Consider the following 26,028-nt stretch of genomic DNA (forward strand, 5'->3'; position numbering starts at 1 on the left):
CCGGGGCTCCTCCCAGGCTCAACCTCCAGGATGCTGGGGGGGGGTGGGGGGGTCTCCCCACCAAGGAGGGGGGGGAATCACTCCCTTGGGAAGAGGAGAGCTGACCACCCCTCCCCAAACACCTCCTGAGCCAGGGGAGGGCATTCCTCCCCTCCTGCCCACACAGCAGCCTTGCCCCAGCCGCAGCCTCCCCGGGGCGCGTCAGCTGGCACCGGCGAGCGGCGTTTGGTGTCATAAGGACCAGGTTTGGCTTCCCCGTCACCTCCCCGTCACGTCCCACCCTTTGCTCGGGGCTGATGACCCCGCTGACCCATCCTTTGTGTCACCCTGCGCAGAGGCTGCTCCTCGAGTCCCTCAGCCCAGCTCTGCCCAGTTCCTCCAGTGCCTCGAGCTCTTCCAGGGGGGTTGAGGAGCTCGTGCTGGGGTGGGTGCGACCGCTGAGCGTCCGTCCTGGGATGCTCAGGAAGAGCAGGAGCCACGGCACCTGGAGATGGAGCAGCCTCTGACCTGCTGGGTGAAGGAGCTGGATGCCCACCACGGAGGAGGATGGAGCTGGAGCCCATCTCTTCGTGCCCAAGTTTCCTTTCCCAGGAGGAGGATGATGATGATGATGATGATGATGGTGCCTTTGGGCTTAACTGGGAGTGTTTTCTCCATCAGTCCTGGGAACGGTCTGTCTGTCTGTCCCTGTATCTCAGCCACACCTCCCAAAAACTCGTGTCTGGGCGCCAGCACTCCCCCTCCCTCCTCCCACCCCTCTGTGCTCCAGCACAACTCGTTCCCACATTCCAGCAGCGCTGGACCTGCTCACACCAAAGCCCTCTGAGCTCCTGGGGACAACCTGCCTCTCCTTGTCCGGGCTCATGGGACACACACGTGTGCCACACCACGATCCAGAGCCGCTGGTGACAGACGAGCAGCGTCACCAGCTGCCACCGAACCCGGTGAGCACCAGGGATGATGCAGGAGGATGCTGAGCCAAGCACCCTGGGGTGCTCCATCCTGGGGTGGGGTGAGAGCTGAGATGATGGGGATCACCCACGCAGCTGGACGTGGTGTCAGGGAGCCACACTGGCTCCTCTGCCCAAAACCACCCTCACCCCTCACCTCAGACCCTCACCCACACCTCAGACCCTCACCCACACCTCAGCTTTGCCCACAGTCTCAACCCCCAGACCCTCCCTCATTTCCTAGGAGCAGGCCTGCCCCACGCCCAGCTTCATCCCCATCCCCTCCTGCCACCCTCCTGGGCTCCTGCCCCCTTTCCAGAACGTTCCCCCCTCACCCTCTGGCCACCACGGACCCTCCTCAGCTCCCTGGGAGTTACTGGAGGGGCTGGACCTGGGTGCTCCCCCTCCTGGGGCCAGCAGCTGGTGGAGGGGAAGGGCTTGTGGGGCTGGAGGGGTACAGAGGGTGGTGGGTACCCCAAGGGGGTGGGATGCTCCTCACAGGCTGCAATGGGAGAACCAGATGAGGGGCAACTTCCCCATCCCAGCCGACCACACTGAGGAAGGGAAAGCAGCCCTGGGACCCATCCATTGATCCAGCCAGCCATCCCGTGGGCTGAAGGTGATCTGCAGGCCTAGAAACTTCTGGAACAAGCCCAGTTTGGTTTAACCCTGCCTTCCCCAGGCAGCAGCTCCTTCCAGTCCGGGTTCCTTCAGCCCTTCAGGGGAACCATCCCGGGACAGGAGGATGCTGGAGCTCTGGGCTGCCTGGTTTGGATCCAGATGCCAAGGAAACACCATCACCCCTCTGCTTTGCCCTGATTCACGCTGGGATCACGTGTGGGGATGGAGTTGGGAACTGGGAAGATGCCAGGTCCTAAACTGGGTCCCCACTGGGCGCTGGGAAGGGACACACAACCCCTGGGGGGAGGGGAACCTGCATCACTGGAAACATTATTTGGGTGTGATGGGGCTTTTATTTGAAACAACCCCTGCTGAGACCCTCCGTGGGGAGGGATGGGGGTGACTCCCCCCACCCCAGTGTCCTTCAGCTCTGCTGCCAGCCCCCCAGCCCCTGCAGAAACTGGCCATGGGCTGGGCCAGCAGATCACCATCTCCATCACGGGGCCACCACGGCTGCTGCCACCACGGCTGCTGCCCTGCCCCTGGGGCACGGCTGGACATGGCTATTCCTGCTCCCACCCCCGTGGGGAAACTGAGGCAGGGAGAAGGCTGGGCTTAGCCTGAGGTCTGGCAGCACGGGCTGGTTCCTGGAGGGGATCATGACGCTTTCCCCAGGGCAGCTCCTGGAGCCTGGGGTGGGGGGATGCAGCCAGCACGTCCCACTGGGACAGAGGGAAGGACAGGGCAGCACAAGCCAGACCCTGAGCTCAGCCTGGGCCTCTGCACCCCGATGGACACAGACATGGGGGTTCCCTGCTCGAGTCCTGCCAGGAGGAAGGGGCATCTTCCAGCCCAGCACCTCCAGCGTGGGCAGCATCAGGGGGGAACCAGGGTCCTTCCTCCCCCACCCTAGCGGGCTCAGGGAGTGAATCCAGGCCGGGGGCAGAAAGGGGAGCACAGCCTGACGTACAAAAATACCTCTATTGCTCCCCCAGGCCCGTGTCTGCCCCCAGCCCCACCGGCCTTCGCCGTGCCGGGCCCGCGGCGCGGCCAAGCACAGGCCACGGGCTGCTCCCATCCTGCTCCAGCACAGCCCCAGTGCTCTCAGGAGCCCCCAGCACGGCTGCACAGTCCTGCCCCCAGCCCCCCATGGCCCTTGGGTCCCCCCTCCTCAGGACTCCAGGTCGTGGGAGAGCCGCAGCAGCTCCTTCTGGCTGTCGATGGCTCGGAGGTGCTGCAGGTAGGCCCAGGTGGAGACGGGGCTCCGCACGCTCAGCGACTGCTCCGAGCCTGTGGGGCAGGGAGGAGGTTGGGGAGGGGCTCCTGCCTCACTGATCCCCCATCCCCTGAGGCTCAGCACATCCAAACCTCTCCAGCACCTCGGGCTGGGCTCTCCCATCCCCAGCACTTCTTGCTCGTCCCCTCCATCCGCTCTCCCTTGGCTCACACGTCCCCCATCTCCCCTCCCTCAGCTCACACATCTCTCCACCACCTCCTCCAGCTCAGGGATCCCTCCATCACCTCTTCCAGCTCACTGACCCCTCCATCACCTCTTCCAGCCCATGGATCCCTCCATCCTCTCTCCCTCCATCCCCTCTCCCTCCATCCGCTCTCCCTCCATCCCTTCTCCCTCAGCTCACACATCCCTCCATCACCTCTTCCAGCTCATGGATCCCTCCATCCCCTCTCCCTCCATCCCCTCTCCCTCCATCCCTCCTCCCTCAGCTCACACATCCCTCCATCACTTCTTCCAGCTCACTGACCCCTCCATCACCTCTTCCAGCCCATGGATCCCTCCATCCCCTCCCAGAGTCCACTGGAGCTGAAGGAGCAGGAACAAGTGGGGACAGACTTGCTCCATGGGTTGAAGCGATGCCCCAGCCTGCTGCCTATCAGCCAGAGTCCTCCAGACACACTGGGAGCACCCCAAGACACCCTTCAGCACCCAGAACTGCTGCCCGGTGCCTCCAGCCATCAGTGTGCAAGCCAGGGGCTCGCCCAGAGGCACCAGCAGCACCCTGACCAGCTTCCACCCACTGTATCCAGGCTGATCTCCTTGGGACGTCCCCATGGGACCTTCCCCCCACTGAGGACGGTGGGTGCAGGCTCCCCCCTGGCTGGCCCTGCGGGGTGGGGGTCAGATGGGGGAGCCCCAGACGTACACGTGGAGATCCGGACGGCTTTGGGGTCCTCCGGCCGGTGAGGGGAGCGGTTTCGCAGCGGGGAGAGAGGAGCTGGGCATGGAGAGAGGAGAGCAGGAGCTGAGCCCCATCCCCAAAGGAGCCCACATCCCCATCCCCATCCTATCCTCATCCCCTTCTCTTCCCCCCATCCCCATCCCCATCCCCATCCCATCCCCATCCCACCCCATCCCCATCCCCATCCCATCCTCATCCCCTTCCCTTCCCCCCCACCCCATCCCATCCCATCCCATCCCATCCCATCCCATCCCATCCCATCCCATCCCATCCCATCCCATCCCATCCCCATCCCCATCCCATCCCCATCCCCATCCCCATCCCCATCCCCATCCCTATCCCCATCCCCATCCCATCCCATCCCCATCCCCATCCCCATCCCACCCCCATCCCATCCCCATCCCCTCCCATCCCATCCCATCCCATCCCATCCCATCCCCATCCCATCCCATCCCATCCCACCCCCATCCCATCCCCATCCCACCCCCATCCCATCCCATCCCCATCCCCTCCCATCCCATCCCCATCCCATCCCCTTCCCCATCCCATCCCATCCCCATCCCATCCCCATCCCCATCCCCATCCCCATCCCATCCCATCCCATCCCATCCCATCCCATCCCATCCCATCCCCATCCCTATCCCACCCCATCCCACCCCATCCCTGCCCCCAGCCCGGAGCGCTCACCGTGTGCGTGGCCCCGGCAGCGCTGCAGGACACGCACGGTCTTCGCCATCATGTGCTGTGGACGATGCACAAAGGTCACTTGCTGTCACCTGGCCCCACTTTGCTCCCAGGCTGGTGAAATAGGGTCCCCCCCAGCCTCAAACCCCTTGGTGGGGGGACAGGATGGGGGTCCCGGGGGCTGTGCTAACGCTGCGGGGATGATCTGGGTCTGCATCCCAGGGGATTGGGGGTGGGGACACACACACACACAGAGCAGGTTCCTTGACAGAGCAGGTTCCTTGAGGTGGGGAGGGGTCCAGGGGGGGGTCAACCTGCCCCACTCACCATCTTCTCAAAGTTGATGAGGTTCTCAGCCAGCGTGCGGTTGCCCTCGTGGATGAAGGTCATGTCTGGGTGGGTGGGGGGAGATGTGGGATGAGATGCAGCTTCTTGGTGCCTGGGGAGGATCCCTGGATGGATCCAAAACGGTCCCCACAGCCCCAGCCCACTCCCCCCTTGCAGTGCCTGAGCTGGGGTACCCACCTTTGAGGAGGAGGGGCACGAAGGGGATGATGGGGGGGCTCAGCTTGGCGACGGCCAGGCGATAGACCCTGTGGTTCCACGAGGGGTCCTGGGCAGGGATGGAGCAGGAGCTCAGCACGGGGCCAGGGGATGCAGGAGCTGGGGGGGTTGGCATCACCCCCATGACCTCACACCTTTCAGGAAGGGGGCCAAACCCTGCTGGGAAGGGGGACACACTGTGGGGAGGGGGCTTCACTCACCAGCATCCGCTCCAGCGCCGCGTGAAGCTTCCGGATCTTGTGGGGCAGCCTCTGCGTGGAGAGATGGGGAGGGGGGGGGTCACCCCAGAGTGTCCCCCCTCCCCAAACCCCAACTCACCTCCTGCCCCATCACAGGCTCAACCCCAACACCCAAACCACCCAACACAGGGGGACCCTGCTGCATCCCTGCAGGGATCTCAGGGGTCTCAGGGGGTGGGGGAATGAGGGGGGGGGTCCCCACTGGGGGGGGGTCCCCACCCACACCCCCAGGGCAGTGGGGGGGTTACCTCCCAGGTCTTGGCCAGGCGGCTGACAGCCGTGTTGCTCACACCAAACATCACAGCAAAGAAGGAGTTGAGGTTCTTCTGCTCCTTGAGGCTGGGTGGGGAGGGAAGGACAGGGGGTCAGGGAGGACAGGGGTGGACAGACGGACAGCCAGACGTGGCCAGGACTCACTGTGCAGCCAGCTTGATGAACTTGCGGAGGAGCTGGGCCCGGCGCCCCACGTCTGGGCAGAGACAGAGCTCGGTGGCCACCCAGAACTGCAGCTCGTTGAAGCGCCGCATCACCCGCTCCAGGTTGGCCGTGGTCACCTCCTGCAGCTTCTGCGGCCCCACGATGTAGTGGATCATTTCTACCTGCAACAGCCCAGCTGCTGGGTGAGGGGGGAGGTGCCAAAAGCCACCCCCCCTGAAGGGTCATCCCCACCCTCACCCCATCCCATCCCCATCCCATCCCATCCCATCCCATCCCCATCCCACCCCATCCCACCCCATCCCCATCCCATCCCATCCCCATCCCACCCCATCCCATCCCCATCCCCATCCCATCCCATCCCATCCCCATCCCATCCCATCCCCATCCCCATCCCCATCCCCATCCCATCCCCATCCCATCCCATTCCACCCCATCCCATCCCATCCCACCCCATCCCATCCCATCCCATCCCACCCCACCCCACCCCACCCCACCCCATCCCATCCCCATCCCACCCCACCCCATCCCATCCCATCCCATCCCATCCCATCTCATCCCGTCCCACTCTGGGTCCAACCTGGTGGATGCTCTTGAAGAGGTTCCAGTCATAGTCAGTGAGGTGGCTGGCCAGGTCCTTGGAGCTGATGAGGTCCAGGGTCTCTGAGGAGCCGACTTGGGGGCCCAGCTGCTCAGGGTGGGGGGTCTGGGTGCAGGAGGGGACTCCTGACCCCTCCTGCTGTTTACTGCCCAGGTGACCCCAGCCCCTTCCCCGTGGCAGAGGAGCAGGGATGGGGAGGGGACGGACACCCCAACCCCCAGCTGGTATTGAGGCCCCACAGCCCCAAACCCTGCTGGGGGGGGTGCTGAGCCAGGGCTGCCCACCCCAAGCACCCCCACCCCGTGCTCACCAGGCTGCCCAGCTCCTCCACGCTGACGGCGAAGAGCCGCTCGTTGAGCCCCAGGGCCGTGAACACCCCCACAGCGTCCAGCTGCAGCCCCACCTTATCTGCGGGACAGGGGGCGGTCGGTGCCAGAGCCTGGCTGGGGGTGGGGAGGGGGACACTGTGGCACCCCCAGGAGAGACCCCCCAGGCTGAGGAATCCCCAGGAGAGACCCCCAGCTTGTGGGATCCCATGGGAGAGACCCCCAGGATATGGCACCCCCAGGAGAGATCCCAGGGATGTGGCACCCCCAGGAGAGACCCCCAGGATGTGGCATCCCATGGGAGAGACCCCCAGGCTGAGGGATCCCCAGGAGAGACCCCCAGGATGTGGCATCCCATGGGAGAGACCCCCAGGCTGAGGGATCCCCAGGAGAGACCCCCAGGATGTGGCATCCCATGGGAGAGACCCCCAGGCTGAGGGATCCCCAGGAGAGACCCCCAAGATGTGGCACCCCCAGGAGAGACCCCAGGGATGTATCACCCCCAGGAGAGACCCCAGGGATGTGGGATCTCCAGGAGAGACCCCCAGGCTGAGGGATCCCCAGGAGAGACGCCCAATACGTGGCACCCCCAGAAGAGCCTCCCAAGATGTGGCACCCTCAGGAGAGACCCCGGGGATGTGGGATCCCCAGGAGAGACCCCAGGGATGTGGCATCCCATGGGAGAGACCCCCAAGCTGTGGCACCCCCAGGAGAGACCCCAGGGATGTGGCATCCCATGGGAGATCCCCCCAGGCTGAGGGATCCCCAGGAGAGGCCCCCAAGATGCAGCACCCCAGGGGAGAGCCCCCCCCAAGATTTGGCACCCCCAGGAGAGCCCCCCAAGCTGAGACACCCCCAGGGAGCCCCCTCTCACCTCCAGCCGAATTGACCCTGACCAGGATGTGGTCCCGGTCCCGCCCCAGCCGGGGCCGCAGGGCGCGCAGCACATCCCGCACCGAGGCGTTGACGGGCAGCACGGTCACCAGGCACGAGTGGTCGGCTCTGTAGATCTCATAGGGCACTGGGGAGGGGTGGGAGGGGAGGAGGAGGAGGGGGCTGTGGCGTCCCAGTCACCAGGGAGGGGACAGTCCCCGTCCCCCCCCCGCCCCAGCGTGGCCGTACCTTTGTCCTGCGCTCTCAGGGCGCAGCTGCCGTTCCCAGTCGCCTCTTCCTGGCTGGGGAACCAGTTCCCTGAGCTCCGAGCCTGTGGGCAAGGTGGGACAGAGCGAGTAGGATGCCACCCCACTGCCCTTCCCATCCCCCACCCCCCCACCACCATCCTGCCAGGGGTCCCTACAGGGCAGGGGTGACCCCAACTCTCCACACCACCTGCCCTGACACCCCCCCCCAGAGCCACCCCCACCTTGGGCTGTGGGGAAACGCTGCCATCTCCGTTCTCCAGCCTGCAGAGAGAGGGGAAGGGAGGTGTTAGAGACACCCCCCCAACAAGCCTGCATCTGGGGGGGGGCACACAGACCGGTCCTGCAGCCCCCAGGATCCAGATCACCACCCCTGATCCCCCACCCCCTAAGCATCCCTGCCCCAGGGGGCAGTGCTTTGACACCCCCTCTGTGCCAGGGAACCCCCCCAGCATCTGGGGGGGGGCACACAGACAGGTCCTGCAGCCCCCAGGATCCAGGCCAGCCCCAATCTCCCACCCCCTAAGCATCCCTGCCCCAGGGGGGCAGTGCTTTGACACCCCCTCTGTGCCAGGGAACCCCCCCAGCATCTGGGGGGAGGGCACACAGACAGGTCCTGCAGCCCCCAGGATCCAGGCCACCCCCAAGCCCCCACCCCCTAAGCATCCCTGCCCCAGGGGGGCAGTGCTTTGACACACCCCCTGTGCCAGGGAACCCCCCAGCTGGGGACAAGGTGGCCCAGAGCCCCCAGGTCTTGGTGACAATCCCCACCCCACACCCCCCCATGTCTAAGGGGTGCAGGACCCATGGACACAGGCACAGGGGAGGGGGACACAGAGCTGGGCACCCAGGGGACTCACGTGCGGGGCCGCCGGCGCTCCTGCCCTTGCTCCTGGACCACCCCCCCGAGCCGAGGGTCCCTGCTGGCCAGGTCAGCGAGGTTCTGCAGGAGGTCAGCACAAGGAGGGGGGGGTGGGTGGGATGATCCCCCAGCCCATCCTCATCCTCAGCCCCTCAGCCCAGCCCCGGTACCTGCAGCAGCGCCGTGGTGCTGCGGTCGCCCTGCAGCAGCCGCCCGTAGAGCAGCACCCACTGGCTCACCAGCCGCAGGATCTTGCGGCGCTTGTGCAGGGTGTAGGAGGCCTTTTCCTGCTCTGAACCCTCCAGCGGCTCTGCACGGAAACTGGGACCAGTTAAAGACACCAGCACGGACAATGTGGGGGTCAGGGAGCAGCCAGGAACCACCACCCACCCCCTCCCAGTATGTAGGTTCCCCAGGATCACAAGGCTGGAAGAGACCTTTGAAGATCATCAAGTCCAACCAACCCCATCCTGAGCTGAACCAGATCCCTGAGCACCTCATCTGCCCTTTTCTTGAACACATCCAGGGAAGGGGACTCAGCCCCTCCCTGGGCAGCCTGATCCAGCCCTGACAACTCCTTCAGGGAAGAACTTTCCCCTCCCATCTGCTCTGCCCCTGCCCTGGGGCAGCTTGAGCCCATTGCCCCTTGTCCCATCTCCTGTCCCCTGGCTGCAGAGACCATCGCCCACCTCTCTGCACCCTCCTGGCAGGGCAGGGGAGGTGGGGAGAAGGGCTCCCCTCAGCCTCCTCTTCTCCAGGCTCAACACCCCCAGCTCCCTCAGCTGCTCCTCAGAGGATTCACCCTCCAGCCCCTTCCCCAGCCTGGTTGCCCTTCTCTGCACTCGCCCCAGGACCCCAATGTCCTTCTGATGCTGAGGAGCCCAGAACTGGACCCAGCACTGGAGGTGCAGCCTCCCCAGTGCCCAGCCCAGGGGCAAAATCCCCTCCCCAGCCCTCCTGGCCACGCTGGGTCTGACACAAGCCAGGATGCCCTTGGCCTTGCTGGGCATCTGGCCCCACTGCTGGCTCATGGTCAGTCACCCAACACCCCCAGGTCCTTCTCTGCCTGACAGCTCTTCAGCCAACCTCCCCCAGCCTGTAGCTGCTGGGGGTTGTTGTGTCCCATGTGCATCACTCTGCCCTTGGCCTCATCCCACTGGCCTCATCCCATGGATCCAGTCTGTCCAGACCCCTCTGAAGTCCCTCCCCCCCCTCAGGCAGATCCACACTTGACCAGGATGGGAGATGGGGATGCACCCAAGCACCTGGGGAATTTGGGGATCCCCCTTGGATAACCCCCTGAGGTCCCCCCAGTGGGGTGACTGGGACCGAACTGGGCGTGCTGGTCCTTAGTTGGGGAGATGCACAAGGTAGGATGGAGACTGGGGTGTGTCCCCCCACCCCAAACTGGGAAGGATACTGGTGCAGCAGAGCTCGGCAGAGCTGTGAGGTCGGCATGAACACGGTGTAGGTGAGCAGGAAGTCCCCCAGCAAGGTATCTGGAAGAGACACAGCACCAGCCTTCACCCCACCGTGCTCTGGGGACCCAGTGGTCACAGCTGCTTGGGAGAGGGTGACCTGAGCACCCTGTGTGGGGCTGGTCAGTGGTGCCCCCCCCCCCCCCCAACCCCCCAGCACTGACAGTGCTGACCCTTTCAGGAAAGGGCTGGGGAGATTTGGGGGCTCAAAGGGAAGGGAGGAGTTGCCCTAAAAGCCTCATCACACCCCCCCCCACACACATCGAGGGATGCCCAAGGCAGGAGCTGAGGGCTCCAGCTCCCAGCTCTGATCCTTTACTCGCTGGGGACACCTCCTGGCTCCCACCTCGCCTGGGTTTGCTCCTCTCCCAAGGCAGAGGGAGATGGAGGGATGCAGGAGATGATGCTCCCAGCCCTGAAGGGAGGAGCTGACTCCCTCTCCTGGCCCCGGTGGAGGTTTTAGGGTGAGAGGAGCAGTTTTTGGGGTTAAACACTGGGAATAAAGTGGACTGGGAATGGTGCTGGTCCCCCCATCCCCACCTTGCCAGCATCCTGGCCCCAGCCCATCACAGGGTGGCTCTGGGATGTGGTCCCCAGAGCAAGAAGACTGTCCCACCTACCCATGGGGTCGTAGAGGGTGGCATCAAGTCTCATGAACTCCAGCAGATGCTCCAGGATCTTCTCAGGTGTCCCAGCCATCACGAAGTACCTGGGGGGGGGGGGCAGAGCACCAGCTCCCATCAGGGGAGGATTCAGCACCCCAACTTGTACCCAGGGCCACCAGGCTGGGCCACTCAACGGAGCTGCTCAGGGTGGTCTGGGACCCCTACCCTCCTGGCAGACCCCTCTGAGGGAAGCCATGGGGGCAGAGGAGGAATCACAGGATCACAGGGGTTGGAAGGGACCTCAAGAGTCCAACCCCCCTGCCAAAGCAGCTCCCCAGCTCATATTGCACAGGTTGGTGTCCAGATGGGGCTGGAATCTCTCCAGAGAAGGAGACTCCACACCCCCTGGGCAGCCTGTCCCAGGGCTCCCTCACCCTCACTGGGAAGAAGTTCTTCCCCAGATTGGGGGGGAACTCCCTGTGCTCCAACTTGCAGCCATTGCCCCTTGTCCTGTCCCCACAGACACTGCAAAGGGGCTGCCCATTCCCCCTGCATCCCATACTTCAGATATTTATAAACATTAATTAGATGCCCCCTTAGTCTTCTCCTCCCCAGGCTGAACAGCCCCAGCTCCCTCAGCCTTTCCTCACAGGGGGGATGCTCCAGCCCCTTCAGCATCTCCCTGTCCCTCCTCTGGACTCTCTCCAGCAGATCCCTGTCCCTTTGATCCCAGGGAGCCCAGCACTGGCCACAACACTCCAGTGGGGCCTGAGCAGGGCAGAGCAGAGGGGGAGGATCCCCTCCTGTCACCTGCTGCCCACACTCCTCCTGATGCCCCCAGGATCCCCTTGTCTCTCTCAGCCCCCAGGGCACACTGCTGGCTCGTGGCCACCCTGTCACCCCCCAGCACCCCCAGGTCCTTCTCCTCTGAGCTCCTCCCCAGCAGCTCCCCCCAGTTACTCCTTCCCAAGGAGGGACACTGCTGTCACCTGCTGCTCCGTGCCGCAGCCGACTGGCTGCTCCCTCCCTGTGAGTTCTTCTGCAGGACCAGCACCACCTTCCCGTGCTCCTTCAGCCTCATGGTGTTGGCTTCCACGTCCTGGGGAGAGGAACCAGCCCTCAGCCCAGCTCAGACCCATCAGGAACCATCCACCTGCCCGGCTGCACCCCAAAACCTCACATGGGGAAGGTTCCTCCCCCCTGCCAACGCCATGGGGTGGGTCCCAGTTGGTCCCCAGTGCCCTGGCAGCCCCCCCACCCCCTGCCCACCTTGAGGATGTGGTTGAAGTCCTGCTTGTCCACACGGAGGAAGTGGCAGTTGTCCTCCCTCAGGATGATGGTGGCTGCCCTTGGAGCATCGTTCACCAGGGCCAGCTGCCCAAAGTCATCCCCCTCGTGCAGGGTGGCCACCAAGCCCTGGGGTGCAGCACCCAGACAGGGGCAGGGATGGGGTGGGAGCCCCTGACCCCTGGGTGGCACCGAGCTGGGGGAGGGATGGGGTGGGAGCCCCTGATCCCTGGGTGGCACCGAGCAGAGGGGAGGGATGGGGTGGGACCCTCTGATCCCTGGGTGGCACCGAGCAGAGGGGAGGGATGGGGTGGGACCCTCTGATCCCTGGGTGGCACCGAGCTGGGGTGAGGGATGGGGGGGGAGCCCCTGATCCCTGGGTGGCACCGAGCTGGGGGGAGGGATAGGGGGGAGCCCCTGATCCCTGGGTGGCACCGAGCTGGGGGGAGGGTTGGGGGGGAGCCCCTGATCCCTGGGTGGCACCGAGCAGAGGGAGGGATGGGGGGGGAGCCCCTGATCCCTGGGTGGCACCGAGCTGAGGGGAGGGATGGGGTGGGAGACCCTGATCCCTGGGTGGCACCGAGCTGGGGGGAAGGATTTGGGGGGACCTCCTGATCCCTGGGTGGCACTGAGCTGGGGGGAGGGATGGGGGGGGAGCCCCTGATCCCTGGGTGGCACTGAGCTGGGGGGAGGGATGGGGGGGGAGCCCCTGATCCCTGGGTGGCACCGAGCTGGGGGGAGGGATGGGGGGGGAGCCCCTGATCCCTGGGTGGCACTGAGCTGGGGGGAGGGATGGGGGGGGAGCCCCTGATCCCTGGGTGGCACCGAGCTGGGGGGAGGGATGGGGTGGGAGCCCCTGATCCCTGGGTGGCACCGAGCTGGGGGAGGGATGGGGTGGGAGCCCCTGATCCCTGGGTGGCACCGAGCTGGGGGAGGGATTTGGGGGGAACCCCTGATCCCTGGGTGGCACCGAGCTGGGGGGAGGGATGGGGGGGGGGAGCCCCTGATCCCTGGGTGGCACCGAGCAGAGGGGAGGGATGGGGTGGGAGCCCCTGATCCCTGGGTGGCACCGAGCTGGGGGGAGGGATGGGGTGGGACCCTCTGATCCCTGGGTGGCACCGAGCTGGGGGGAGGGATGGGGGGGGGGAGCCCCTGATCCCTGGGTGGCACCGAGCTGGGGGAGGGATGGGGTGGGAGCCCCTGATCCCTGGGTGGCACCGAGCTGGGGGGAGGGATGGGGTGGGAGCCCCTGATCCCTGGGTGGCACCGAGCTGGGGGGAAGGATTTGGGGGGACCTCCTGATCCCTGGGTGGCACTGAGCTGGGGGGAGGGATGGGGGGGGAGCCCCTGATCCCTGGGTGGCACCGAGCTGGGGGGAGGGATGGGGTGGGAGCCCCTGATCCCTGGGTGGCACCGAGCTGGGGGGAGGGATGGGGGGGGAGCCCCTGATCCCTGGGTGGCACCGAGCAGAGGGAGGGATGGGGTGGGAGCCCCTGATCCCTGGGTGGCACTGAGCTGGGGGAGGGATGGGGGGGAGCCCTGGCCCCCAGGGAGGTTGGGGGGTGACATGGGGATGCTCCCACCTTGCCGTGGGTGACCACGTTCACCGAGCCCTTCCAGATGATGTACCACGACGTGCCCTTGTCCCCCTGGCTGAACACTGCTGGGGGATCAGAGGCAGTTAAAAAGGGGGAGCCCCCCAGCATCCCCCCTTCAGCTCCCCTCTCCCCCCACCGATCCAGAGCCCCCAGCCTGGGTGAACACCCAGTGCCCTGGTCCTCTCCATCCCTGGTCCACCACGAGCCAGATGAGCATCCCCCCTGGAGATGAAGGCTCTGGTCAGCCAGCCCACCCTGGGGAGCCTTTCTGGGGGGAGCAGCCCTGCAGCCTTCGGGGGGCACCCGACACTCACGCACGGTGCCAGCTCTGGGGTGCGACTCGAACATCAGCACGGAGGCCAGTTCCCGCTTCACCTGCAGAGGGACAGGGAGCTGAGAGGGGGGAGGGGGCACCGGGGGGCGCGGGGGGGCGGGCAGGGGGCTCGGGGATGCTCAGACAGGGCCAGGAGAAGATGCCCGGGGGGAAAGAGAGAGGATGCAGGGGGATTGGGGACCAGGAGCAGAAGGATGCAGGAGGATTGGGGGACCAGGAGAAGAAGGATGCAGGGGGATTGGGGACCAGGAGCAGAAGGATGCAGGAAGATTGCGGGACCAGGTACTATAGGATGCAGGAGGGATTGGGGACCAGGAGCAGAAGGATGCAGGGGCATTGGGGGACCAGGAGCAGAAGGATGCAGGAGGATTGGGGACCAGGAGCAGAAGGATGCAGGGGCATTGGGGGACCAGGAGCAGAAGGATGCAGGAGGATTGGGGGACCAGGAGCAGAAGGATGCAGGAAGATTGGGGGACCAGGTACTATAGGATGCAGGGGGCTTGGGGGACCAGGAGCAGAAGGATGCAGGAGGGTTTGGGGGACCAGGAGCTGAAGGATGCAGGAGGATTGGGGACCAGGAGCAGAAGGATGCAGGAGGATTGGGGGACCAGGTACTATAGGATGCAGGAGGATTGGGGGACCAGGAGCAGAAGGATGCAGGAGGGTTTGGGGACCAGGAGAAGAAGGATGCAGGAGGATTGGGGGACCAGGTACTATAGGATGCAGGAGGATTGGGGGACCAGGAGCAGAAGGATGCAGGAGGGTTTGGGGACCAGGAGAAGAAGGATGCAGGAGGATTGGGGGGACCAGGAGCAGAAGGATGCAGGGGAATTGGGGACCAGGAGCAGAAGGATGCAGGAGGGTTTGGGGGACCAGGTACTGTAGGATGCAGGAGGATTGGGGGACCAGGAGTGGTTTGGGGAGGGGATGGGACACACAGAGATGCTGCAGGAGGGGCTCAGGCACAGCCACACTCACGGAGTTGGAGAGATGAGCCACGGCTTTGATGTGCAGGAGCTCCTCAAATATGAGCTCCAGCTCGTCCTCTGTGCGCTGGGCAGGCCTGGGAGGGCAGCATGGGGTGGGGGGTGGGGGGTGGGGGATGAGCAGCCACCCAACCTGTGCCCCCTCTCCCCACCACATCCCAGGGCACAGACACCCCTTCCCCACCCCAGGCAGCCGCTTCCTCCCCCAGCCATGAGAGAGACAGTCAGGTGAGCAGCCTGTTTGGTACTCCAGGGTCAGAATGAGCCCCACATCTCCCCCCACACCCCCTCCCCAGCCCTGGGGAGCACCCTGGCACTCACGGCTTGCGCAGGGCCATGGTGAGCAGCGCGTCGGGGCCGAGCTGTGCCAGGAAGGCCAGTGCCTCCAGCAGCTCCTCCGCATCCCTCAGCCCAGCGCTGGGCTCAGGGCTCAGCTCCAGCTCAGCAAAGCGATAAAACTGCGTCTCCTTGTCCTGGAAATGCCACTCCTGCTTCACTGGGGAGGGGGGAAAAGCACCCATGAGCTCACCTGGGCACCCATGGGAGACTCCAGTGTGTCATCTTGCCTTGGGAGACCCCCCCCCACCCCCATCACCAGCCCCTCACCGTGTGTCAGGACCCCTCCATCCACCAGCACCTGGCAGATGCCAACAGCCTGGCTGCGGGTCTGGGCAGCGAGCCCAGCGCTCAGCAGCCAGTCCACCAGCTCCTTCCCAGAGCAGCACCGCCTGCAAGGGGAGAGGGGGCAAGGAATGGGGGCTGTGGCACCCCAGCTGATCCCCAGCCTGGGATGGAGGGAAGCCCCACCATCCCTGGGGAGCTGCTGGGGTCCTCAGCACCCTCCAGTTCTCCCCACTTCTCTCTCTCTCTCTGGCACAACCGTCCCACCTGTGGTGCCTCAGGTGATGCTTGTGGTCCCGGATGAGAGCGGGGTGGGTGCTGGTGAGGTGGATGAAAAGGACTTTCCCAGCTCGCCAGATCTTCTCTGAGGATGCCTGAGGGTGGCAGGGGATTTTGGGGAGGGGGAGGGAAGAGGTGGTGAGGCACCCATCCTGACTGTGCTGACACCTCACCCAGCACCCTGCCAACCCCAGCACCCTGGGGTCTCCATCACCCACTCCCAGGAATAGCCCAGCCCAAGGGAGTGAGGAGCCCAGAGCTGAGCCCAGGACCCCGCAGCGTGGGGGTGCTCTGCCCCCCCCCCCCCCCTCCCCTGCACCCCTCATTGCAAGGCACATCCCTGGGCACCTCCCCTGCCCACCCACCTGGGTCAGGCTGTGTCCATAGTCCAGGCTGGATTCGGTGTCCAAAAGTGGGGTCTGGAAAACCAAAACCACAGGGGTTGGTGGCTGTAGGGGGTCTGCTGTGCCCCCCTTCACCCTGCACATAGAACCCCAGCCTGGGCTGGGTTGGGAGGGACCCCAAGGGTCACAGAGCTCCAACCCCCTGCCACAGGCAGGGACACCAACCTCCAGGCCTGCAGCTACACAAGGTTGCCCAGGGCCCCAGCCAACCTGGCCTTGGACACCCCCAGGGATGGATGGGGCACCCACCCCCTCTCTGGGCAGCCCCTTCCAGCCCCTCACCACTCTCTCTGCAAAGAACTTCCCCCCAGTATCAGTTCCTGCCCCCTCACCCCCTCCCAAGGCACAGCTCAGCCCCATCCCCTCTGCACCAGTGAGGAGGCACCTGGGTGCCCACCAAGGCAAAGCCTCCACCCTGCCCCATCCTGCTGCATAGTGGGGGGTGGGTGGACCCCAAAACCCACCCCCCCACCCCCAGCTGGGCTTCACATTCAAAGCAGGGTGATAAAAGAAGGAAGTTAAAGTAAAGTCTTTAGAATGGGGACAAAAGGCACCAATTTGGGCTGGAGAAGGACTTCAGAAAGATGGGGTGATGCTGGCCCAGCCTGGGGATTGGAGAGGGGGGTGGTACCCAACACCTGGGTGGTCCCTTCCAGCTTTGAAGTGGATTGAAAGAGAAGAGGATGGAAAAGAGCCCAAAACTCCAGCAGGTTTTGGGAATGACACCTTGGAAAGCTGGAGCATCACCAGGAGCATCACCAGGAGCATCACCTCACCAAGGATGCCAGAGACCTGACCCATGGCAAACCTGTCCCACAGCAGGTGATGGGGAGCAAAGAGCTCCCCAAAAATGGGGGGGGGGGGGGGATTAGAGGGGAACAAGCCCAAATTTCTTGGGGTCAGAGGCTCTGAGCTCCTGGAGGTGGGTGGCTGAAGATGGGATCTCGAGCCTGGAAAGCAAATTGGGATGGGTGGGATTGAGAGCAAACTAGGAGACCTGGCCCATGGTGCTGCCTTAGCCTGAAGGAGATGAACACAGCTTGGGGGGGGCAGCAAACCTGTGCCCCCCACCCCCACTGAAGGTTTTGCTCCATTGAACCAAAATCCTCAGGTCTGAGCTGATCCAACGCTGTTCTCCTGAACTCTCCCCTCTCTGATGTCTTCATGTTTACCAGTCCTAAACCAGCATCCCTCTTCCTGGCTCAGGGAGTGTGTGTGTGTCCCCTCCCCAGAGCCACCAGGCTGTTGGGAACAGCTGGGATCATCTCCATCTCCATCCATCCTCCACGGCACAACCTGGGAGCAGCACCCATCCTTTGCCAAGGCCTCAGTTTCCCCATGACTGCCCATCCCTCTGGATATTCCTCCCCCTCAGCAGGTGGTTGTGGATCCTGGTGTTTGTTTTTCTCTCTGGGGGGAGGTTTCTTTCCCCCCCCCAGGAAGAGGATGCTCCAGGGAAAAGCAGAGCAAGGAAGGGACGAGGTGTGTCCCAGCCCTAATTCCAGGGTGAAGGCGGCCCCAGCTCCCATCCAGGTGCTGCCCTGAGGGATGAAGGCTCCTGCATGGCCCCAAATAAACAGCTTCCTGGGCTGGGGGAAGCTGAAAGCACCCAGCACCCGTCAGACCTGTTCTCCACGTGCTGCCCTGGCCCAGGCGGTTGATGCACTTTGAGCATTCACCCTGAGCCGGGGTGAGGGACACCCTTCCTTGGGGTGCCTTCCCCTTGAGGGGAGGGCTTTGTGTTCCCCCCACACTGTTAGTTTTGGGCTGCCAGGGCTCCACAGCACCCCGGGGGTTGGTGATGGAGGTGGTGGGTGCTCGAAACACGGCGTCTTCTGGGCCAGATCCTGCTCAGGGATCTCCTGGCTCTGGGCTGGTCAGGAAGGTCCAAACAATCCCAGGAGGAGGGATGGCCAGCAGAACATCCAGATTCAGGGAGCCAATTAGCCACAGAAGCCTATTAATGCCAATTAATTCAAGGACAAAACCACCTACCAGGAGCTTGAGAGGAAACCAAACAGCCCTGGCACCTCCTGGCGCAGGCAGGGGGGTGATGGAGGTGGACCCCCCACCCCATGGGTGCTCATCTGGGTGCTCTGCCCAGCGACTCCTGCTTTCCCATCCCAAACTCCCTCACACCCTGGGCTTCTCCATCCTCCTCCTCCAGGCAGCTGGGATGGCTGGAGCCACCAACCCATCCCCAGCAGTTCACAAGTGGCTTTGAGAGAGATTTGGGGAGGGGAGACGGGAAAACAAGCGGCTCCAGGAAGACGGGCAGGTCCCTGGGGATGCTCCTGGCCTGGCTGTGCTGCTGGGGACACGGTGACTTACTCACTCTGCAAACTTCCCTCTCCTCCCCTCCAGCCTCGTGACTGCCCCGTGGAACAGGAAACACGCTGGCAAACACAGAGCAAATGTTTGCAAATAGGAGCTGGGCTGAGGCTGGAGCGTGGGGAGAGCGACCTCCCTCCCTCCTGGGGGACCCCAAGGTTGGTGGCACCCCCATTGGGGTGTAAGCACCAGCTGCTCTGGTCCCCAAACAGCTGTCACCTGGACATGAGGTCTGTCCTTGAGGTGTGAGGTCTGTCATAGAATTATAGAAGGTTCTGGGTTGGGAGGGACCCCAAGGGTCCCAGAGCTCCAACCCCCTGCCACAGGCAGGGACACCAACCTCCAGCCCTGGAGCTACACAAGGTTGCCCAGGGCCCCATCCAACCTTGAACACCCCCAGGGATGGATGGGGCACCCACCCCCTCTCTGGGCAGCCCCTTCCAGCCCCTCAAAACTCTCTCTGGAAAGAATTTCCCCTGCTATCTCATCTCGTCCTTGGGGCAGGGAGCCAGGACCTGCCACGGTTCCGCTCCACTCACAAGGACACCCAAGGAGCCTTGTGAAACCCCTGCCCTGGGGTGATGGGCACCCAGAGCGATTCCTCCTGCTCTGAGTTTCCCCTTTGCCAAACCAGCTCAGAAACACCCAGAAAAACCTCACACCTGTGTCCCCCCCCAAAAAAAATACCCCCCCCCCCCCTTTTCCCAAGGCACCCTTGGTCCCAGGTCCAGCCCCACAGGATGCCCCCCCCAACCCCTCACTCCCTGCCCCATTGTCACAGCATCGTGGTGGCTGCAGCTTCCAAACAGCTTCCTAAGGAGTCGCCTCTTGCCACCTTCCTGCTGCTGGGATCCTGCCTGTCTCCAGAAATCCGGCAGCAGTGGGAGGCCAGCCAAGGCCGGCAGGGGCCGTTCCGTGCTGGAGAGCTGCTTTTGTTTGGGATCCCAAGGAAAACAACAGGAGTTATTTCAGGCTTTACGGCTCCAGAGAAAGTCCTCGCCCATCCGCCGCTTCAAAGGGCACGGCAGCCAGCCAGGGGTTTGCTCTGTGTGTGTGTCTCCCCTTCCCCAGCTCTGAGGAGCCTCCTTAGGGAAGGGGAGTTTGGGGGGACTTGCTCTGTCCCCCCCTGTCCTCTCCAGGGATGTGGTGAGAGCTGGCATGATGGCACTTGTGTTCTTCCAAGGGTGAGCGGCTTGAGGACGCCGGTGTCCCGCTGGTGCCAAGGGAATGAGGAGCCTGGGTTGGAGGAGCAGAGCTGGAGGGGATTTGATGGCACCCAGGACCTGGCAAAACGGGTCCCCAGGAGGGATGAGACGGTGTCACCACGCCAGGACTGGCTTCTGAGAGCTGGAGGCACGTAGTGATGGGGCCAAGGGACAACACCGCTGCTCCAAGGCACAGCCGGATGGTTCCCTGCCATCTCCAGACCTGCGTGCTGGGAACACCCTCCTAACCTGCAAAAAGCAGGGAAACCCCCCCAAATTCTCCCCACAAAGATCAGCTCAGTTCTCCCCAAACAACCAGCCACCGTCCCCATGCATGGCAGAGCCACTTGGGGAGGGGACACTGCTGCCACCCCCACACGTGCTGCTGCTGGATGCTGGCAGTTGGGCACAGGGATGCTCCTCCAGCCCAAGGCTTTCCCTGGCTTTTTGCCACCCTAAAACCAACCCCCTTCCAAACTGAAGTTCCTAAAAAGTTCTGGGGAGGCAAAATAAGATCAGGGAGAAAGGGGAAATAGAGGGAAAAAAGAGAGGAAAGTTTTCTGATTTGCCAAGGAGCTCGCACGTGGTGGGGAAATGCTGGGGGTGTGTGTGTGTTTCCAGGCAGGGATTGCATCTTTTTTCCTTAAAAACCTTTGTTTTGGGACAAGCAGCACGGGAAAAGGAAGGGAAAGGTCACAGAGCTCAGCCAGGGGAGGTCAACAGGCTCTGGGGTCACCTCCCAGCCCAAAGAGGCTGAGAGAGGGGACCAGATGCCTTTTACACCCCCGGGACATCCCGATGGCACCGTTTAACCCCCCTCTCCCTCCCCCCCAGGACATCCTGCTGGGAGCTTTTACACCCCAGGGACCCCCAGGACATCCTCATAGAGCAAACCCTGAGGGACCTCCTGGACACCCTGCTGGGACCTTTTACATCCCAGGGACCCCCAAGACATGCTGCTGGGACCTTTTACACCCCAGGGACCCCCAGGACATCCTGATAGAGCAAACCCTGAGGGACCGCCAGGACATCCCGATGGGACCTTTTATACCCCAGGGACCCCAGGAGACCCTGATGGGACCTTTTACACCCCAGGGACCCCCAGAACATGCTGCTGGGACCTTTTACACCCTGGAGACCCCCAGGACATCCTGATAGAGCAAACCCTGAGGGACCCCTAGGACAAACTGCTGGGACCTTTTACACCCCAGGGGCCCCCAGGACATGCTGCTGGGACCTTTTACACCCCACAGGGACCCCCAAGACATCCCGATGGAGCAAACCCTGGCAGCAGGGCCACGATGGAGCATCGTCCCTCTGCCAAGTGCCAGGTTTCTCCTGGAGAACCGTGCCCAGCCGGCGGGGAGGGAACGTTTGGAACCCCGTGTGCCGCGGGGAAGGTCCGTTCCCGCTGGCAGGCTCGGGGCTGGGGTGCAGCGCCCGGCCGCCGTGCGCCGGAGCACAATGGCACCGGGCTCAGGTCATGCCTGGCTGCCGGCTCTGCCCGCCGGAGGGGTTGGGGAGGGGGAAGGGGGGGCACACCTCGCCTCCAGAGCCAGCAAGCACCAAGGGGGCAGCAGGGTGCGGGTCACGGATCACAGCCCGCTCGCCAGGCCAGCTGGGAAGGCTGGGAAGGGCCAGACCTCCCTTTGGAAAGCCACGCGTGGGAGGCAGGGGTGAAGGTGGCGATGAGCCCAGTGGGAGAGGGACAGGGTCCCCCCCTGCTTGGCTCTGGTGCTGTTTTCACCGAACCCCCCGTCCCTCCTGAAACTCTGTGGCTGCCCCAGCACAGACCCCCAGTGCAGGAAGGGATGATCCGAGGGGGGTGCCAGCTGTGAAGGGGGTTGCTTGGCTTGTGGGGTCTCCAGCACAGACCCCCAGACCAGGGAGGGATGCTCCAAGGGGGGTGCCAGCCGTGAAGGGGGGCTCCTTGGCTGGGGGGGGTCTCCAGCACAAACCCCCAGCACAGGGAGGGATGCTCCAAGGGGGGTGCCAGCCATGAAGGCGGTTCCTTGGCTGGGGGGGGCGTCTCCAGCACAGACCCCCAGTGCAGGAAGGGATGCTCCAAGGGGGATGCTGGCCGTGAAGGGGGTTCCTTGGCTGGAGGGGGGTCTCCAGCACAGACCCCCAGAACAGGGAGGGATGTTCTGAGGGGGGAGCCAGCCGTGAAGGGGGTTCCTTGGCTGGAGGGGGGTCTCCAGCACAGACCCCCAGTGCAGGAAGGGATGCTCTGACAGGGGTGCCAGCTGTGAAGGGGGTTCCTTGGCTGGGGGGAGGGGGTCTCCAGCACAGACCCCCAGCACAAGGAGTGATGCTCCAAGGGGGATGCTGGCCGTGAAGTGGGGTTCCTTGGCCGGGGGGGGGGGGGGGTCTCGATGGCAGCACTCACCCAGCGGATGCCCTGGATGCGGGGCAGGCTGCCCCCTTCTCCCTCCAGCCGGATCTCGTAGCTGGAGCTCCGGAACAAGTGCATCTTCTTGAGGAGAACCCACAGCCGGTTACCGTCAGCCCCGGGAAACGACGGCGGGGAGGCTGGAGCAGCACCGGATCCCGGTTCCTCTCCGGCTCTCCGCGTCCCTTGAAGCCTCAGCGGGAGTAGCGGGGTGAGCGGAGCTCCCGGGCCCCGCCGCGCCGCTTCCCCGGCCGCTCCCGCACCGCGCACCTTCATTCACACGGCGCGGCGGGGCCAAACCATGGTGGCCACAGCCCGCTGCGGCTCCGGCGGCGGCTCCGCGGGCTGCCCGGGGCGGGACGGGACGGGACGGGACGGGACGGGCTCGGCGCCGCCGCCGCCGCCGCCGCCGCGCCGGGCTGGGCGCGTCCCGCCCCTGAGCGGGCTGGGACCGGGAGCGGGGCCGGGACACGGCGCACCCCGCCCGCAGCCCCTCCCCGGGGCCCGCGCTCCGACACCCCCGCCCCGCCCCGCGTTACGGACCGCCTGAACTTTTTGGGGATACCCACCCTCCTCCCACCCCCATCTCCACCGTGCTGAGCGCTCTGGGGAGGAGGGGGGGGTCTTGTCCGGATCTCCGCCTGTGGGACCCCCCCTCCTCCCTCCAATCCCACCCAGCCTGAGCCCCTGTGCATCAGCCGGGACCCCCTGCCCTGGGAGTGGGGTGTCTGGGGGAGCCCCTGCCCCTTGCACACCCCCGAAGACCCCAGGGATTGGGGTGTCTGTGGGATCCCCTTCCCCTTGCACACCCCCAAAGACCCCAGGGATTGGGGTGTCTGGGGGAGCCCCTTCCCCTTGTGGACCCCTCAGTGCCCCAGGGATAGGGGTGTTTTGGGGGAGCCCCATCCCCTTGCACACCCCCAAAGACCCCACGGATTGGGGTGTCTGGGGGAGCCTCTTCCCCTTGTGCACCCCCAAAGACCCCAGGGATTGGGGTGTTTTGGGGGATCCCCTTCCCTTTGCACACCCCCAAAGACCCCAGGGATTGGGGTGTCTGGGGGAACCCCTGCCCCTTGTGCACCCCCAAAGACCCCAGGGATTGGGGTGTCTGGGGGAGGGGCTTCCCCTTGCACACCCCCAAAGACCCCAGGGATTGGGGTGTCTGGGGGAGCCCCTGCCCCTTGCACACCCCCAAAGACCCCAGGGATTGGGGTGTCTGGGGGAGCTCCTGTCCCTTGCACGCCCCCAAAGACCCCAGGGATTGGGGTGTCTGGGGGAACCCCTGCCCCTTGTGCACCCCCAAAGACCCCAGGGATTGGGGTGTCTGGGGGAGGGGCTTCCCCTTGCACACCCCCAAAGACCCCAGGGATTGGGGTGTCTGGGGGAGCCCCTGCCCCTTGCACACCCCCAAAGACCCCAGGGATTGGGGTGTCTGGGGGAGCTCCTGTCCCTTGCACGCCCCCAAAGACCCCAGGGATTGGGGTGTCTGGGGGAGGGGCTTCCCCTTGCGCACCCCCAAAGACCCCAGGGATTGGGGTGTCTGGGGGAGCCCCTGCCCCTTACACACCCCCAAAGACCCCAGGGATTGGGGTGTCTGGGGGAGGGGCTTCCCCTTGCACACCCCCAAAGACCCCAGGGATTGGGGTGTCTGGGGGAGCCCCTTCCCCTTGCACACCCCCAAAGACCCCAGGGATTGGGGTGTCTGGGGGAGCCCCTGCCCCTTGCACACCCCCAAAGACCCCAGGGATTGGGGTGTCTGGGGGAGGGGCTTCCCCTTGCACACCCTCAAAGACCCCAGGGATTGGGGTGTCTGGGGGAGGGGCTTCCCCTTGCACACCCCCAAAGACCCAATGGATCAGGGTGTCTGGGGGAGTCCCTGCACACCCCAGTGAGACCCTGGGGGTCAGCATGTTTTGGGGAGCCCCTGCCTTTCCCCTTGCGCACCCCACTGAGGCCCCAGGAATTGGGGTATCCAGGAAATCCCCATCCCCTTGCACACACACCCCCCCCCAAAGGCCCCAGTGATTGGGGTGTCTCTGGAATCCCTACTGAGACCCCAGGGAAGCACAGGGACCCCCTCTGCCCTGCCCAGGGCCCAGCCTCGCACAGGGGTACTGGGAAGCAGGAGGTGATGTGTACTGGGGAGGTGGCCCTGAGCCTCCCTCAGACTGGGGAGCAGACCTGGAGCGTGGCCCAGCAGTGATGGGAGCACTGGTGTGGGGGCTTTTGGCTAACAGCAAAGGGGTTGCTGCCAAAAGGAACTTTCACTGTTGAAATAACCCTGGCTGTGCTTAACTTAGAAATATATATATATATATATATAATTTTATATATATATATATTTAAATAACTCCCAACCAGCAAAGTGATGAGAAACATCAGCTGGGTACAAGCAGCTCAGACACGTGTCCTTGACACGCTCCCCCTTCCTCCTTTGAACAGGCGCCCCAAGGACTTTGGGGGCCACACCAGAACCCCCCTACCCTGCCTTCCAGGGCCACCCCTCCCTGCGTGGCCTTGGGCAAATCCTTGAGCAGCCGTGCAGGATGACAGGGACAGCGATCCATCCATCCTTCCTTCCTTCCTCCCACCGCCTGCTTCGCCCCTGGGTGCTCTGGAGGCAGAGGAGGAATGTTCCTGGAGGCTCCAGGGCTGGTGCAGCGGCTGCGAGAGGGATCAGCAACCTCCCACGCTCAATTCCAGCGCCCAAGAGTCTCTCTCTGCTCTCCTGAGCAGTGATTTGGTCCAGGATCTCTGAGCCAAAGCCCAAGGGGAAGCAGTGGGGGGAACCTGCTGCATAACTGTGTCCCCCCACCACATGCAAATCCCTCCCAGGACACCCAGAAAACCAGTATGTGTACTGGTCTGAGTGGGTCCCAGCTGGGCAGGGAGAGATAGAGCACTGCAGGGGCTGGATGAGGCTGGGTGCTGCCCAAAAAGCACTCTGATGAGGGGCATTCTCCACACGTGCTGGGGCTGTTCCCCATCCTGCAGCGCTGCTGGTCCAGTTTCCCAGCTGAGGCCTCATGGGCAGAGCGGACCTGGGTGGGCTGGGTGGGGGTGGTGGGACCCAGGGACTCAGGATGCTGTAGGAACGGGCACAAAACTTCCAATCTGATGATTCTGCCTCAAAAAGATGCATCTTCTGCACCACTGGCTTGACGCCTGGCACAGTGGGGTGCTTGTGCCACCCATGCTGGGGGGGTGCAGGCTCCCCTCGCTCTTCTCACTGGGTGTTTTCCATGTTTCCCACATTAAACGGGTCCCTCTGTCCCAGGAAACCACCCATGCCAAATGCTTTGCCCCTCTCATCCCCGTGCCAAGCCCCACGCTGCGGGCACGGGCTGGAGGGGGGGTGATGTAGGGATGGTGGCACAGGGGCTGCCCCAAAACGTGGCTGCCAGCACCTCAGCACTTCCAGTCCCAGCTCATCCCTTGGATGTGTGTGTGCAACAGCCCTGAGTGTGCAAGTGCCCTGAGCGTGCAATGGCCATGAGTGTGCAACTGCCTTGAGTGTGTAACTGCCCTGCCTGAGTGTGCAACAGCCATGAGTGTGCAACAGCTCTGAGTGTGCAACTGCCCTGCCTGAGTGTGCAACAGTCCTGAGTGTGCAACTGCCCTCAGTGTGCAACAGCCCTGAGTGTGCAACTGCCCTGAGCATGCAACAGTCCTGAGTGTGCAACTGCCCTGTGTGCAACAGTCCTGAGCGTGCAACTTCCCTGCCTGAGCGTGCAACAGCCCTGAGTGTGCAACTGCCCTGAGTGTGCAGCAGCCATGCATGTGCAACAGCCCTGAGCGTGCAACAGCCTTGAGTGTGCAACGGCCCTGAGTGTGCAACTGCCCTGCCTGAGTGTGCAATGGCCCTGAGTGTGCAATGGCCCTGAGTGTG

General features: G+C 64.1%; 1 protein-coding gene across 2 annotated transcripts; it reads right to left on the reverse strand.

Moving 5' to 3' along the window:
• Positions 1–1,913: 1,913 nt before the first annotated feature.
• Positions 1,914–22,415, reverse strand: RAPGEF3 (Rap guanine nucleotide exchange factor 3; the record flags this gene model as incomplete). Of its 2 annotated transcripts, none has more annotated exons than XM_084277382.1 (27): positions 1,914–2,861; positions 3,734–3,805; positions 4,457–4,511; positions 4,781–4,845; positions 4,979–5,066; positions 5,218–5,268; positions 5,505–5,595; positions 5,674–5,855; positions 6,272–6,397; positions 6,603–6,700; positions 7,493–7,639; positions 7,741–7,822; positions 7,982–8,021; positions 8,618–8,700; positions 8,790–8,940; positions 10,040–10,118; positions 10,718–10,806; positions 11,692–11,801; positions 11,972–12,118; positions 13,573–13,649; positions 13,902–13,962; positions 14,900–14,984; positions 15,229–15,403; positions 15,514–15,635; positions 15,796–15,902; positions 16,173–16,226; positions 22,137–22,415. In XM_084277382.1, 27 exons carry the CDS (start codon positions 22,413–22,415, stop codon positions 2,743–2,745), a joined length of 2,835 nt encoding a protein of 944 aa, XP_084133508.1. In that variant the 3' UTR covers positions 1,914–2,742. The 2 variants fall into 2 exon arrangements, with proteins under 2 accessions (XP_084133508.1, XP_084133507.1); XM_084277381.1 differs by having other exon boundaries at positions 13,573–13,652.
• Between the last annotated feature and the right edge of the window lie 3,613 nt (positions 22,416–26,028).

The sequence above is a fragment of the Gallinula chloropus genome (assembly GCF_964237585.1).
Source record: "Gallinula chloropus genome assembly, chromosome: 31".
Taxonomy (NCBI): domain Eukaryota; kingdom Metazoa; phylum Chordata; class Aves; order Gruiformes; family Rallidae; genus Gallinula; species Gallinula chloropus.